The following is a 14311-nucleotide window of genomic DNA, read 5'->3' as shown; positions in this document are numbered from 1 at the left end:
CATGATCTCGAATGTCTTCCTTTTCTTTGTGGGAAGTCATGTATTTTTGTTATTTGATGTCAAGGCGTTATGTGGTTTAGCCAAATACGTGGTTATGTAGTGTGTGCGCAGTGTAGGAGTGTGTGGGTTGCAGCAATAATAGGAACTGGTGATCTTTGATAGATTTTGATCTTGATTCCTCGTAGAAAAATTATGGTTTTTCCTTCTTGTTTTATGTTTCGTGGCCTGGCGTTGACCTCCCTGCGTACTGTTAGAGGCGAGGACTTTTGTGTTAAGCATTTTATGTCTTTACTCAGTTGGCTAATATACGTCTCTTTTTGTTTTTCAGTGTGCGAGGCATCGGGAAGTCCCTGACATGAGCGTGGGTAAGCGGAGCACTCCAGTGAGGTCGCGTGACTGCCACCCTGCCAGCCTGTGACACGCCCAGGAAAAGCGGCTCCACCCCGTCATGACGTGAAGGCCTTGTGACTGCAAGTTTCAGTCATGCGCCGCTAAGATACCCGCCGCCGCGTTCTCGACCTCTCCCTATACATCCTCTTCATCCTTTGTGATACACCGTCCTCTCGCTCCTTCCCCACCCCCACACCCTCACCATGAAGCTCAAGGAGCGGGTACTGATTGCCGTCATGACGGGGCTCGTCCTGCTGACGGTGGTGCTCGTGCTGGATGTGGAGATGCACATCACTAACCCAGGACACCCGCAGCCCCCGGCCCATGCACGAGTGCAGTATGCCTTCCGGCAACGACACCTGCAGAAAACTAGCAACGGGTCACGCGAGGCCCTGCTGGCGGCTGCCGCGTCGGGCCAGCTCAACGCCATTAACGATGACCCGGCACAGCCTCCCCCGCTGAGGGAGATGCCTTTCTGGGAGTGGGTGTCAGCGGTGGGCGGGAAGAAGCCAAGCCCACGCCCACCAGCCCCCGGATCCCTATACTGATCTGCAGAAGTTAGTGTTCAAAGTGGAGAACCTCAGTAAGAAGAATCGGCGTCGTCGCAAACACTGGAACCCGACCCTCGGCGAGCTGCTCGGCCTCGACCTCAGGTGAGTGGCGCTGCTGTGTGGCGCTCCTTGGTGCCTGCCTGTGTGGGGCGCCGCTCCCGCCTTGCACCCTCGGCTACACCATTCTTCTCCCATTCTTCTCCCTCGTTTCTTGTGTGTGTGTGTGTGTGTGTGTGTGTGTGTGTGTGTGTGTGTGTGTGTGTGTGTGTGTGTGTGTATATATATATATATATATATATATATATATATATATATATATATATATATATATATATATATATATATATATATATATACATACATGCGTGCGTGCGCGCGCACACGTTAATGCCTCAAACATTTCCTGTCCTCGTATTCCTCCAAGTTAGTGTCATCGGCAGCCTTGCCTGAAGGCATCAGCACTCTCTACCTCAGCTCTCTCTCTCTCTCTCTCTCTCTCTCTCTCTCTCTCTCTCTCTCTCTCTCTCTCTCTCTCTCTCTCTCTCTCTCTCTCTCTCTCTCTCTCTCTCTCTCTCTCTCTCTCTCTCTCTCTCTCTCTCTCTCTCTCTCTCTCTCTCTCTTCATTCCTCCTTACCCTATGAAATAATTGGTCGTATTACCATCCCTCACCTCGCTGACACATACTCCCTCCCTCTCCCCTCCCTTCCACGCCCCATTCTTCCTTCCCTCACTATCTCCCTCATTCCCAGCCAGCCAACCACACCGCCTCCATGAATATCTCGCTCCTGAATCGACGCCTCTTTCCTCCTCTTATTCCTGCTCCTCTTAGAATTCTTACTCCAATTATTTCTCCTTCCTCGTCTCTTGTTTCACTGGCACCCTCGCTGTCCCTCTTGTATTCCTCAAGTGTTAGGTAAATATACTCGTAGTGCCTTGTTTTCCTCGAAATATTTACACTGTACTACTTAACGAGTAAGTAGTTCTTGTAGCATTCTCTTGCTCTTTTCCCCTTCTCCCCCTCCTCTTCTACTACTACAACAACTACTACTACTACTACTACTACTACTACTACTACTACTACTACTACTACTACTACTACTGCTGCTGCTGCTGCTGCTTTTTCATCGTAATCTTCAGTTTGGTTTTCATGACCATCATTATCACTTTATTGTCACTAATATCTCATTCTTATTCTCTTGGTTTGTTTGTTTGTTTGCTTCTTTCGTTCTTTCTTTTTTTCTTTTTTCTTGTTCATCTTTGTCGTATTCTATTTTTTTCTTTCATCTCCCTCCTCCTCCTCCTCCTCCTCCTCCTCCTCCTCCTCCTCCCCCCCTCCTCCTCCTCCTCCTCCTCCTCCTCTCATCAAGACGAGATGCATGATGTGAAAATTAAAGTCCTCATTTGGGAAGTGTACGAGGGCGCCGGCCCAGACAATACGGTCACCCTCCATTCTGCAGGAAATATATGGCGGCAACACATTGACCAAATGCAACGCGCCTCACCGTGCCCTGACGTGTGTGTGTGTGTGTGTGTGTGTGTGTGTGTGGTATAGTGTTAATTTCTTTGTCTTGCGTTTCTGTTCTTGTTTTAACTTCCATTTCTTTTTCTTTTTTCTCTGTCTCTTTCTAAACCCACTCACTCATTCAACTTATAGAATTCATGGACTCCTTCTCATTTACTTAACTTCTTCATCTTGCGTTTTTGTTCTTTTTTTTTTCTCTCATCCTACTTCCTTCCTACTGCCTTCTCTCCCACACACACACACACACACACACACACACACACACACACACACACACACACACACACACACAGTAAACATCGACTCTTCATCTAATTTACCGCTATCCTCGCTGTCCAGTCCACATTTAATTTCTTCTCTGGACTCCTATTCCTCAGGCTCTCCTCTCTCCATGCCTCCCATCCTATCCCATCCCATCCTTCACCCATTACTCTCCCTCATCCTGTGTGTTGCTCCTGCACTCTCCTCTATCTCCGCCTGTCTCCATTCCTAACGTTTTTCTCATTTCTTTTCCTCTTCCTTCAAAAAAATCTTACTGGTGCAGTCTTAATTCTCTCTCTCTCTCTCTCTCTCTCTCTCTCTCTCTCTCTCTCTCTCTCTCTCTCTCTCTCTCTCTCTCTCTCTCTCTCTCTCTCTCTCTCTCTCTCTCTCTCTCTCTCTCTCTCTCTCTCTCTCTCTCTCTCTCTCTCTCTCTCTCTAGGTGACCATGTACGTAATTAGATTTCGTGCGTCCTCTTCGTCGGGAAGGTCCTGTACATGCTGTGGCTTCTGTGTTTTAATGAACTGTCTCCTCTCCTCCCTCCTGTCTCTGCCCTGTCTCTCCGCCCTGTCCTTTCCAGTCTCAGCCTATCACCCCTTCGCCCCGCCACTCCCCCAGGCAGCCGTAAAGGGCCATTGTAACACCAGCGGGCAGTCACGAGCGGTCGCCTTAATAGAACTGCGACCAGGTGGATAAGAACTTTCCCCTCGCGCCGCTCGGACAGGTTACTGGCGGCCGCGGTGGTGACGTCACGCGCCTTGTCTCTGGTGCTGATTGTCTGTGTTTCCTGTGCGTTCGCTGTGTTCCTTGTGTTTAGTGTGGTCGCCGCTGTCTCGCTCGCTGGCCGCTACTAGTATTCCTGTCACTGTTCGGTCCTTCGCTACTATTGCCACTACTGTTGTTACTCTTGATGTTAGCATTTTTACTGTTGTCTTCAGTATCCTCAGTTACTAATATGCATGAAATTATTGCTTTTTAACTCTGTAGCTATCTTTAATGCTTGTACCTCTACATACTACTACTTCCACTACTAGTACTGCTACTACTATCACTACTACTACTACTACTATCGTCACTCTTACTATCACCATTCTTATTCATGCTCGCTCTGTCCTCAACCCTAATCCTGAAATTATTGCGTTTACCTCAACACCCATGTTTAAATGCATGCACCACCACCACCACCACCACCCCAGCCACCGCCATCACCATTTCTCCCAGCCATCACCGCCACCTTAAGTCATTTCATCTGGAATTTAATTTTAAAATATTTCCAAATTTAACGAAGCAATTTTGCCGCCGTCGGGAATGAAGGCAAGAGGGAGAGGAGACGCCCCACCTCTCCTCTCCTCTCCTCTCCTCTCCTCTCCTCTCCTCTCCTCTCCTCTCCTCTTCTCTTCTCTTCTCTCCTCTCCTCTCCTCTTCTCTCCTCTTCTATCCTCTCCTCTCCTTTCCTTTCCTTCCCTTCCCTTCCCTTCCCTTCCCTTCCCTTCCCTTCCCTCACCCTCTCTCTCTCTCTCTCTCTCTCTCTCTCTCTCTCTCTCTCTCTCTCTCTCTCTCTCTCTCTCTCTCTCTCTCTCTCTCTCTCTCTCTCTCTCTCTCTCTCTCTCTCTCTCTCTCTCTCTCTCTCTCTCTCTCTCTTTCGCTGCCTCCTTTGCTCTCCTTTTCTCTTCCTTGTTATACCTTCTCCTGTTTGTGTTCCGTCTTGCCTCACCTCACCGCTCGTTACTGGCGATGACTTTGGTGGCGGTGGTGGTGGTGGTGTGGTGTGGTGGAAACAATATGTGTGTGTGTGGGGGGGGGGAGGCTGCCCTCCTCGTCAGGTCGTTACCCGTAGTCGTGGAAGCGAGCAACTTGTTGGTTCACTGTTACGATCATCGGGCGGGTGACTGACTACAAGGCCAAAAGTTTCCCTCAAGTTAGAGAGAGAGAGAGAGAGAGAGAGAGAGAGAGAGAGAGACTTGTGTACGTGCGGGCATTTGTATCACCGTGATCGCTATATCTGATGGCCTCCTGCACCTCTTCCTGCTCGCCCTTTCACCGTAGCATCTCCTCCCCTTGTCCCTCGTGGATACTTATTGAAACGGGATGTTGTGAGTCCGTAGACTTTGAACGGCGTCTGCTCTCGAATATTGTGTCTCGCCCATGCTTTTGACTCCCTCCTTACCCTGGTTCTTGTCCTTTTACTCACTGTTATACCTGCTTTTGTTTCATATATTGCACTCATTCTGGCAAGGTTATTTGAATATTGAATTAAAATTGGGGTAGTGAAAGGGCTGTATTTAGAAATTGATGTTATGAAGGAAATATACTCGGAGTTGTCAGGAAGACGGAGAGGCAGGGACGGAAATGTAACCCGAGCATCGCCTTTCATTACTGGTCCACATTAATTATCGGAGTGTCTCTTCTGCACATCTGCTTTTTCCTTTTCCATTGCTCCATTCCTGTTTTGGAAGGAGAATCTGAACAGCCTCGTCACGTGTGCTTGGACAACCTGCCTCTGATTGTGGCCACACCACTGCGAACTGTGTGTCAGTAACCTCGGGCCGCGTTCACATTTGTACGCACACACACACACACACACACACATACGTTGGCAAAGGAAGGATGGAGAGGTTCTCGCTTCGCCATTAAGCTCGCCGTCTCGAGGGAGGATGAGAATCGGTGCGCCTGACGATCTTCATTCCTTTAGAATTTTCAACTCCCAGTGAGTAGGGCTGTTGAGCACGGCGTCGGGAAAGCGAAGGCGAGGAGTGAGGACACACGGTGGCCCTCCCACACACACACACACACACACACACACACACACACACACACACACACACACACACACACACACACACACACACACACACACACACTCTCTCTTTCTCCCTGTCTTCAGGAATGAGAGCCGCGCCTGGGCCTCCCTCGCGTCTCCCTCTCTCTCATCTGTCTGAGTACGTTGGGTCCCAAGGGTTTTCCCCGTTTTGTGAAGTCTAAAAGTAGGGACGTTTTTATACATTATTTTAATCCCGCAGAAGTGTGACGTCCTCACACCGTCTTGAAGTGTGTCCCGCGCCCTCGTCTCCTTTCTATAATCCTGTCGGCTGTCGATGTATTTGTGTCCACGAAATGGCCCCAGAGTGAAGCCAGCGGTGTGTTGGCATCCAGGCTCTTGGCCCGCTGCCTCGTGGGCCAATATTTGCACCAAGCGCTAACGAAAGTCAAACATGGCCCAAGTGTTGTCAAGATGTTAGGTAGTGTGCGTGTGGCTGACAGTGGCTGGGCTGGGCTGGGCTGAACTGGATAGGTTGGATTAGGTTGAGCCGGATTGAGCTTGGACTTAGATTATTCAGAGTAGTTTCTGGTACACCGCTGATAAAAAGACTTGACAGCAGCACTCGGTGTTCAAGCTACAGAAGAATTTCTTAATGTACGAGTATCATGACATGCGGGCGGAGCGTCAAGTACCTTTGTTGTTGACTTTGTAAACAGTATGTCCACTTACCTACACATCATCTTAGTTCTCGCGTTCATTTATTTGAAAATGTGGCTTAATTACACAAGTGATGTGTGGTGACTGTAACACGGCTAAGTGTGTCATCAGGGTTGGGTAATTGGTTTGGATGTAAAAACAGAAAAGTGGCTGTTACCTTACATGCTGACGTTGCCGCAGCCGCAGGATGACCGCCTGACATTAGAAATACAGTAATGTTCTATTGCAGACCTTTCAAGAGCTGCGAGTCAACAAGTTACTGTACGATTTGCAAAACAAAGAGAAGAGTAACTCTTGCACCTTGGTGCTGGAGTGTCCGTGACGGGAGGAAAAATTACAAAGTTAAGGGGAGGTGGTAAATGTTAGGAAGATATAGTTCATGGGTACTAGAGAGAGAGGGAGAGAGAGAGAGAGAGAGAGAGAGAGAGAGAGAGAGAGAGAGAGAGAGAGAGAGAGAGAGAGAGATACGTGGGATGGTCGTACAGAACGAGTTTCCTCTTTTCTGTTTGTTTGTTAACAAAGATTGTTTACATCGGATATTGAGTGGCCTTGGCCAGGCCATGCTGGGCTTAGCAAGGCTTCCACCTTTTTGGAGCCTGATGAAGAATAGAGTTGCTTTGTGTAGAAGATAGGCGGACTCTGCTAAGCGCCGCAGCTGCTGCCTGGCTCAGCTTGTCAAGTTTAATCACTCTTAAGGCCTTGTGGAACGGACGTCCGAGAAGAAAAAAAAAATTCCCCACAGATAAGAATCTTGAAGTATTGAAAATCACAAAATTCGCAGCTTGAACACCTCAACCCAGAGAGGCACGACCCTGAGCACCGCGCCCTGATAAACATTATTTGTTTAATTGTTTTCAGGCAGAGTGTAAACACCCCGTCCCAAAATGTGCTTCCCGGCACACTGGTCCTGAACGGCGTGGCCTGAACGCCCGAGGTTCGGAAGGCATAATACAAACTCTAGACGGTCACGTCTAAGTGTCCATTTTTCTCCCTTCCCCCAGAACACCGCGTCTGGCCGCCGCCCGTGATTAATGTGGACCACGATAATTTACTGCTGCCCATTTGTTACCTGAGTGGGGGCTGGTCCTCCCTGACAGAGGCTGGCCCTCTCCTGCACTGTCTGCTTGATGGCTCGCTAGCAAAGTAGTTTCTTGACTCTCCTTGGCAGACGCTTGGCTCCCCGGCAGTACTCTGGTGGCGCCGCTCTTTCAGGGAGGCACATTTCATGAAATCGCACAGACTTCAAGACAAAAGCCTGTCTCCGTGCTTAAATGCCGGGTGTGTTGTTCGTTGAAGGTGCAGCACCACGAAGCTAAGGAGCACCTCAGCAATATGATGAGTCTTGTAGTGCAGCACATGCCGAGGATTGAGCTGCGCTGTGTTAGGTCTGTTGGGAAGCTTGCCACGCGCCGAATACCTGAAAAATCCAGGAAGATGAAGACATTCTTTTCTGTGAAGGCTGCCCAGGAAAACATGCAATTAAGGTAACGGGATCAACAGTGCAAAAAGTTTCTCTTCTGAGTGATCTCTCTGCAGAACTCAAAAGTGAGGCATTCTTTTTCTCTTCTTTGTTAGCTGCTTGCCGGCGGAATGACGGACAAAGTTAATGTAGTGCACCCATGCGGCCTGGAGCGCCTGGGCGACATGCAGAGGCGGCCACTCAGCTCTGTGTTACGATTAGCTGTGCCAGACTGTGTGCCCTTTCATAATGCACTCATCTGTTGGACTGTCATTCTTGTTATTCGCTCCCATCCTCCCTTCATCTTATTCCCCGAGCCACATCTTTCCATTTCTCCTCTCCCACGTTCTTCCTACATCCCTGTCCCCGCCCCTCTTGTCTCCCCCTTTCACGCCACCCGTCCCTGTCACCTTTTTTCATACACTTAGTGAATACATCACAATTTTGCATCTTTCCCCAACCAGTCCTCCGGCATTGTGGCTTGTCCTTGCACTCACTCAATCGTGCACTACATTAAGTCGGAACGCACTCGCATCCACCACCTCCGCATCCTGCATTACTACCACCACCATCATTTTTTTTATTACTTTTCTTTCACATTTGACTCGTGCATTCCCTGAGTTTGTAAGTCCATTCAGTGCTCGGGGCAAAAATGTCTTCGCATCCACACCCCTTGAGTTTTACGTGTCGAGCACTCCTCTTTCCTCACTGTCAGCAACACGAAGCATGTTCGAAATTCATGGTGTGAATTTTAACGTAATTACCATTTGTATCCTTCCATAATGGTGCACGAGGAAGGAGTGGTGGGAAATAAACCATGTATACACACACACACACACACACACACACACACACACACACACACACACACACACACACACACACACACACACACACATACGCGAATTCTTCTTTAAGAACTGGCATCTCAGTGACTTTTTTTTTTATATATATAAATTTAGCTGCCCTTGGCCAGTGCCCCTCTTCCTTGAAAAAATATTGCTCATACATTTCGCCAGTATAAGTTAAATAACGCCTAATTCACTCTCCTGCGAGCGCATCCACTCACCTAACTTTGACCTCCAGTCGGCAGCTCACCAGTATTATCTTGCTCGGTAACTTGGGATTTCCCCCGTGAGCTGGAACGTCACAGAGAGCCGGGATGACTTGCTGCGTTGATGAGGTGGCGCAGGACGGGCGGGGTGACTGGGAGGGTGACGGGGAAGGGTGACGGGGAGGACGGTCTTGATTACCTGCGTTTTACCTGTAGCGGATGTTTGAAGGAGTAAGACGACCTTGAGACTGGCGGTTAATTAAGGCAGGAAAGGGAAGAGGCAAGCCCATGTGTGACTGTGGCTTTTCTCCTACACGCGACGAGAGAGAGAGAGAGAGAGAGAGAGAGAGAGAGACAGAGAGAGAGAGAGAGAGAGAGAGAGAGAGAGAGAGAGAGAGAGAATGAAGGTGTTGCCATGCTTCTCCATCTCGTTGCCACAGCACTTACCGCCATCCAGCGTCCTGAAGGCAAGGTGTAATGTGACGCCTCCCAATTCTCGCACCACATGGCACCAGCCCCGCGCCCCGCAGCTCAATGGCCCCGCTACCTCGCTCCTGCTGGTGATATGAAGGAGAGTAGGAGGGAGGCGCGGAGGTAATGTAAGGGAGGAGTGCGAGAGAGGGAGATAAGGAGGCAATATTAGAGTGAGGAAGATAATGTATGGAGACCTTGGGTAGGGGGAGGAGGGAGAGGAGGAGGAGGGGAGAGGAACCTTGCGATATTGAGCAACGGAGAGAGGAAAGGAGGGATGGAGGGATGGAAGGGGCCAAGTGAAAGGAGAGCTGGGATGAGGAAGGAGAGGCAGGAGGCTTGATATAAGATACAATATTAACCACCCATGATTAATTCCGCTGGAGATTGTCAGTGGTGTGGTGAGATGCTGTGGGTGTGGTGGTGGTGGTGGTTGTGGTTGGGTGGCGAGGGGCAGCGTGGTGGCGAGGCGGAGGATGAATGAGGCGGGGTGTGCATGGCCTGCGGCGGGGTTATGACTGGAACGATAATCTACGGCTACACAATATACTGAGGCGTTTATGGCAGTACGTGATTCATCGTAGGTCACTGGTGATGCATGAGCCGCCGTCAGTGTTCGGGGCTGTTAAGAGCTGACACCATACCCACACATAGCACGACCCTGTCCACGCACACAGCCCTGTCCTGTCCACACACACATCCCCGTCCCATCAACACAGCCCAGTTCTACACACACACACACACACACACACACACACACACACACACACACACACACACACAGCCTTGCCCCATCCCTCACCAACACCCTTACCTGCTAACACCAGACTTATGAGCAGATTACTTTGGTGCAGCAAGAAGTGAAGCCTCATGTGGTGCGTCTCGAGGTTTGAGTGAAGTCTGTAAGCGGGTCTGAAGTGTCCTCACCTGGCTTTGATCACCTCTCAAGCCCGTGGTTCTTTTCATACGTCGTGCGCTGATTCAGAAGCTGCCCTGCCGTGGATCAGCAATTTATCGATCATCATGCGAGTCTTGCTAAATTAAAAACATGAAAGACTGAGAGAAGCTGCAGAAAATCGGTAGGGTCTGTATATATATATCCGTGTATCCAATTATCATTCCTATCCATAAATTTAACTAATCTTCTTTTAATTAAAGCTTCCTATTGACTTTCCACCAGCATCCTGATTACTGAGTCCATTTCAGTCATCAAGCACTCTACTTGAATATCAGTTTCTTCGTATATTTTTTCTGTTTTCTTTCTAATCTAACTTTATGAAGCTTGAATTCGTCTCTTGTCCTCTCCTGATTTTTGTCAGCCTTATCCGCTCACAGGCGTAACTTTTCCCTGGAGACACTTGAACAGCGTTGTTTGTGTTCTGTGATTAAATTATATGATGAAATTAATTCTAACCACGTAGTCTGAATTGCATCCCACACTCCCTTTGTGCACCAGTTCATTGCCGACCCTACCACTCCTCTCTCTCTCTCTCTCTCTCTCTCTCTCTCTCTCTCTCTCTCTGGTTCAGTATTCGATTGATTTTTTTCTATTTTAATTAATGTAAAGTTAATACTGTAAGAGGAAAAGAGATATATATTATTTCTTCTACGTGAGGAATATTTTTCATTAATTTATTTCTTTGCTGATTTATTCATCACACTTCGAAAGCTTCAGAAATCCAACGTCTGTGTAAAACAAGATAGAATTTGGGCGAAGACTTGTTGTAACATTGCAACAAACAGTTCTTGGCCTGAGCTAACACCGCGCCTCACTCACTGGGCCCAGGGCGTCCCTCCTGCTGTGTACACCTTGCGGGGAGTGTTTTTATGCAGCACAGGGAGGAGAGAGAGAAAGAGAGAGAGAGAGAGAGAGAGAGAGAGAGAGAGAGAGAGAGAGAGAGAGAGAGAGAGAGAGAGAGAGAGAGAGAGAGAGAGAGAGAGAGAGGAGGGTTTAGATCATAAGGAAGAGGATAGCAGTAGTAAATTTTAAAATACCACCACTACCACTACTGCCATCATCTTCGTCTTGTAGTGGTGATTATTATTATCATCATCGCCACTACCACAATCTTCATGAAGACCACCACCTTCTACCATCAACACCACCGTTACCATCCTCTTCCTCATCACCATCTGTATGTTACTCAGGATGCCTACTATTCCTATTGGCAATATATAAATTAGGCCATTATTTTTGTCGTTATGACCACCACCACCACCACTACCACCACCACCACCGCCACCGCCAGGCAGCAGTAAACTTGTATCTACCAAGAGAGTGCCATACGAATACCAGCTCACTGACGCCATTAACTTTTTTTTTTCTGAGTGTGTATCAGAATATATAAAAAAAAGAAAAAAAATTAAAAGACTTTTATAAATATGGACAGCTTTCATTAGCAGGGGTATACCATATTATAAATATTACCTATTTTAATATGCTTTTTTTGTCCATAATAAAAAAAAAAAAATGGTAGTGGTGATGAATCGCTTCGCTTCCCTTCAAGAAAACATGTTGGTGAGTAAAAGTAATATTGAAACAACATGAGGAACCTTTGTTTTCGTGTGACGAGATCAACAATACTAGGAAAATACCGTTCATGTACAGAAAAGAAATGCAGAGGGTGAACTGAAAACACAGAGCTAAAGTAGGAAAATAATACGACTAGAGGGAGAGAGTGGGGGGGTAGAGAGAGAGAGAGAGAGGGGGTGAGGGAGGGAGTAGCCTCATGCAGTTTTCATTCATTTTTTTTTTTCCTTTTTGTATTCTGATAATAGGAAATGGACAAGAGCACTGTAGGGGGAGGGGGGGGGGGGGCACGTGTGTGTGTGTGTGTGTGTGTGTGTGTGTGTGTGTGTGTGTGTGTGTGTGTGTGTGTGTGTGTGTGAGTTACAAGTCTATGAAATCAGTATGAACCCACAGCTCAGCCAGGGCCGCTTACCAGCCCCGCCCCCCCCACACACACACACACACACACACACACACACACACACACACACATATACACACACACACATCACACATCACACAGCTGGCCAGGTTACACCCTCCCTCTCTCTTCCCCTCCCCCAACCCCCCGCTGTGATACATTTTCGTTATACAATTAAAAAAATATATACCGTATTATGATTCAAATTTACAGTAAAAAAAAAAAAAAGTATGAACAGTAGGACGGCGCCGAACAGAACATGCTATTCATACAAAAGCCAGAACACGCTCAGTAATACCTGTTCATATTGGCAAAAAATACTATACTACTTTATTTATCAATTTTGTACCTGTGCAGGCGTGTGGCGTTAATACAAACAGAAAAAGAAATGTTGGAATCAGTTCAATTCAAACCACAAACGCATTTACTGCCACCGCTATTTTCAACCTTCGTACAGGCACCGATTACTCATCAGTACATAGTGTAACTGTAGTGATTGAATATTATTTTATTTATTTATTTTTATTTATTTTTTTTTTTTTTACGCTTGCAGTACAAAGGAAAATCGCAAGCTTAATATAATTCTCCTATAATATCGAGAATAAAATTAAACTGATCCCGTGGTATTGAAGGTGTGAAGGTGTTAAAATCATTGTATTCTTCTTTCGGAAATTTGCTTCATGCTAGTCAGTATAATCTTCAGGGACTTGCATTCCCCTTAAATGTTTTTTTTTTTTTTTTTCAGCCAGTCTTCCTTTTCTTTTTCTTTTTCTTTCGTTCTTTCTTTCTTCTGCTCCTTCCTTCCTTCTGCTGCCTCCTTTCTTCTGCTTCTTCTCATTTTCCTATTTGTTGTTGTTGTTGTTGTTGTTTCCTGTTCTCCTCCTCCTCCTCCTCCTCCTCCTCTTCCTCCTCCTCCTCCTCCTCCTCCTCCTCCTCCTCCTCCTCCTCCTCATTTTCCTTTCATTTTCTCTTCTTCCTCTCCCAAACGTAACCTAAGTGGTCATCTTTATCGCCATTGATCTATAAGGCCTTTCTAGTGGTTGCTTCGAGTCATGGACAGCAGAACGTCAAGGGATTGGTAGGAAATCACCACTTCAAGGTACGAGGAAGAAGTAACTGGTGCCGACTGGAATGTAACAGTAAACCTCGTATCCTGTGGGAAGGGAGGAAAGCTTTTTAGTGATATCCTGAGACACCAACATGACAGATTATACCACCACTAGGGGCTGTTCTGTGTCGGTTAACTAATCGTTTCCCAGTTCCCTATTTTTTTTTTTTTTTTTTATCATGTTATTAAAAAAAGTGCAGAGAAAGGTGCGGACTTCTTATTCTTTACGGTGAATGGATATTGGAGGAAGAGGAGGAGAAGAAGGAGGAAGAAGAAGAAAATGGGACAGAATGAGTCGAGACACAGGAAAAAGAAGAAGAAATGAGACAGACGGAGAATGAAAAGAATGAAACGGAAAAATGTGGAGCGTATAATGAGGAAGAGGCTTTGATGAAGGAGGAAAAATAACGAGGCTAAGTGGATGAGGAAGAAGGGCACAGAAAACGTGAATTATCATCATCTTCACCTGCGTTATCTGCACGTCTCCTCCAGGTGAAGGTATTGCCTCGTCTTTACGGTGCTGGTGAATTATCTAAGAGTCTACTTCAATTTAGAGGAGTCTCCCCAAAATAGCTAAGTAATTATGGCCCGAGTCCTTGTCTATGTCATTACTGCTGTGTTTTCATTACGGTCGCCTCTTGTTATATCATCATTCCCCTCCTCTTCGACTTCATTGCTCTTGTATTCTTCACTAGCACCACCACCACCACCACCACCATACGTCTCAATCTATAGGTTTTCCTTTGAACTTTATCTCTTCTTTTGTTTTCTCTTTTAGCTTCTTTGTAGTCCTTAGCCAGATTCCCTAATAAAAAAATATATAAAAAAATTACCGTCATCATCATCATCATTAACATCATCAATCAGTCAACGAAATATCACCGTACCATTTTTTTTTTTTTTCGTCCTATTGTTCTCGTATTCTGGGCAAAAAAAAATAAAATAATAATAATAATACGAGTAAAAAGAGGAAGATAACAAGGAACTTCGGGGAATCCTACGACGCTGCTAATGACATAAAGACGAGGCTTGAGGCGAGGACAGGACACATGGCGGAGAGGGAGGAAAATTGTGCGCCTCAAATACACA

At 46.9% G+C, this 14311-nt stretch overlaps 1 protein-coding gene across 1 annotated transcript in view; it reads left to right on the top strand.

Annotated features, from left to right (window-relative positions):
• LOC135108279 (extracellular serine/threonine protein CG31145-like) overlaps nucleotides 1-14311 on the top strand; it is a 196466-nt gene that overhangs the window by 82660 nt on the left and 99495 nt on the right. The window contains exons 2-3 of the mRNA XM_064019064.1: nucleotides 329-859; nucleotides 897-1043. Coding sequence (XP_063875134.1) covers nucleotides 594-859; nucleotides 897-1043 — 413 coding nt within the window. The 5' untranslated portion in view covers nucleotides 329-593. The remainder of the gene's footprint in view (nucleotides 1-328; nucleotides 860-896; nucleotides 1044-14311) is intronic.

The sequence above is a fragment of the Scylla paramamosain genome, chromosome 17 (assembly GCF_035594125.1).
Source record: "Scylla paramamosain isolate STU-SP2022 chromosome 17, ASM3559412v1, whole genome shotgun sequence".
NCBI classification, from domain to species: domain Eukaryota; kingdom Metazoa; phylum Arthropoda; class Malacostraca; order Decapoda; family Portunidae; genus Scylla; species Scylla paramamosain.
This window is presented reverse-complemented; position numbering and strand designations above follow the sequence as displayed.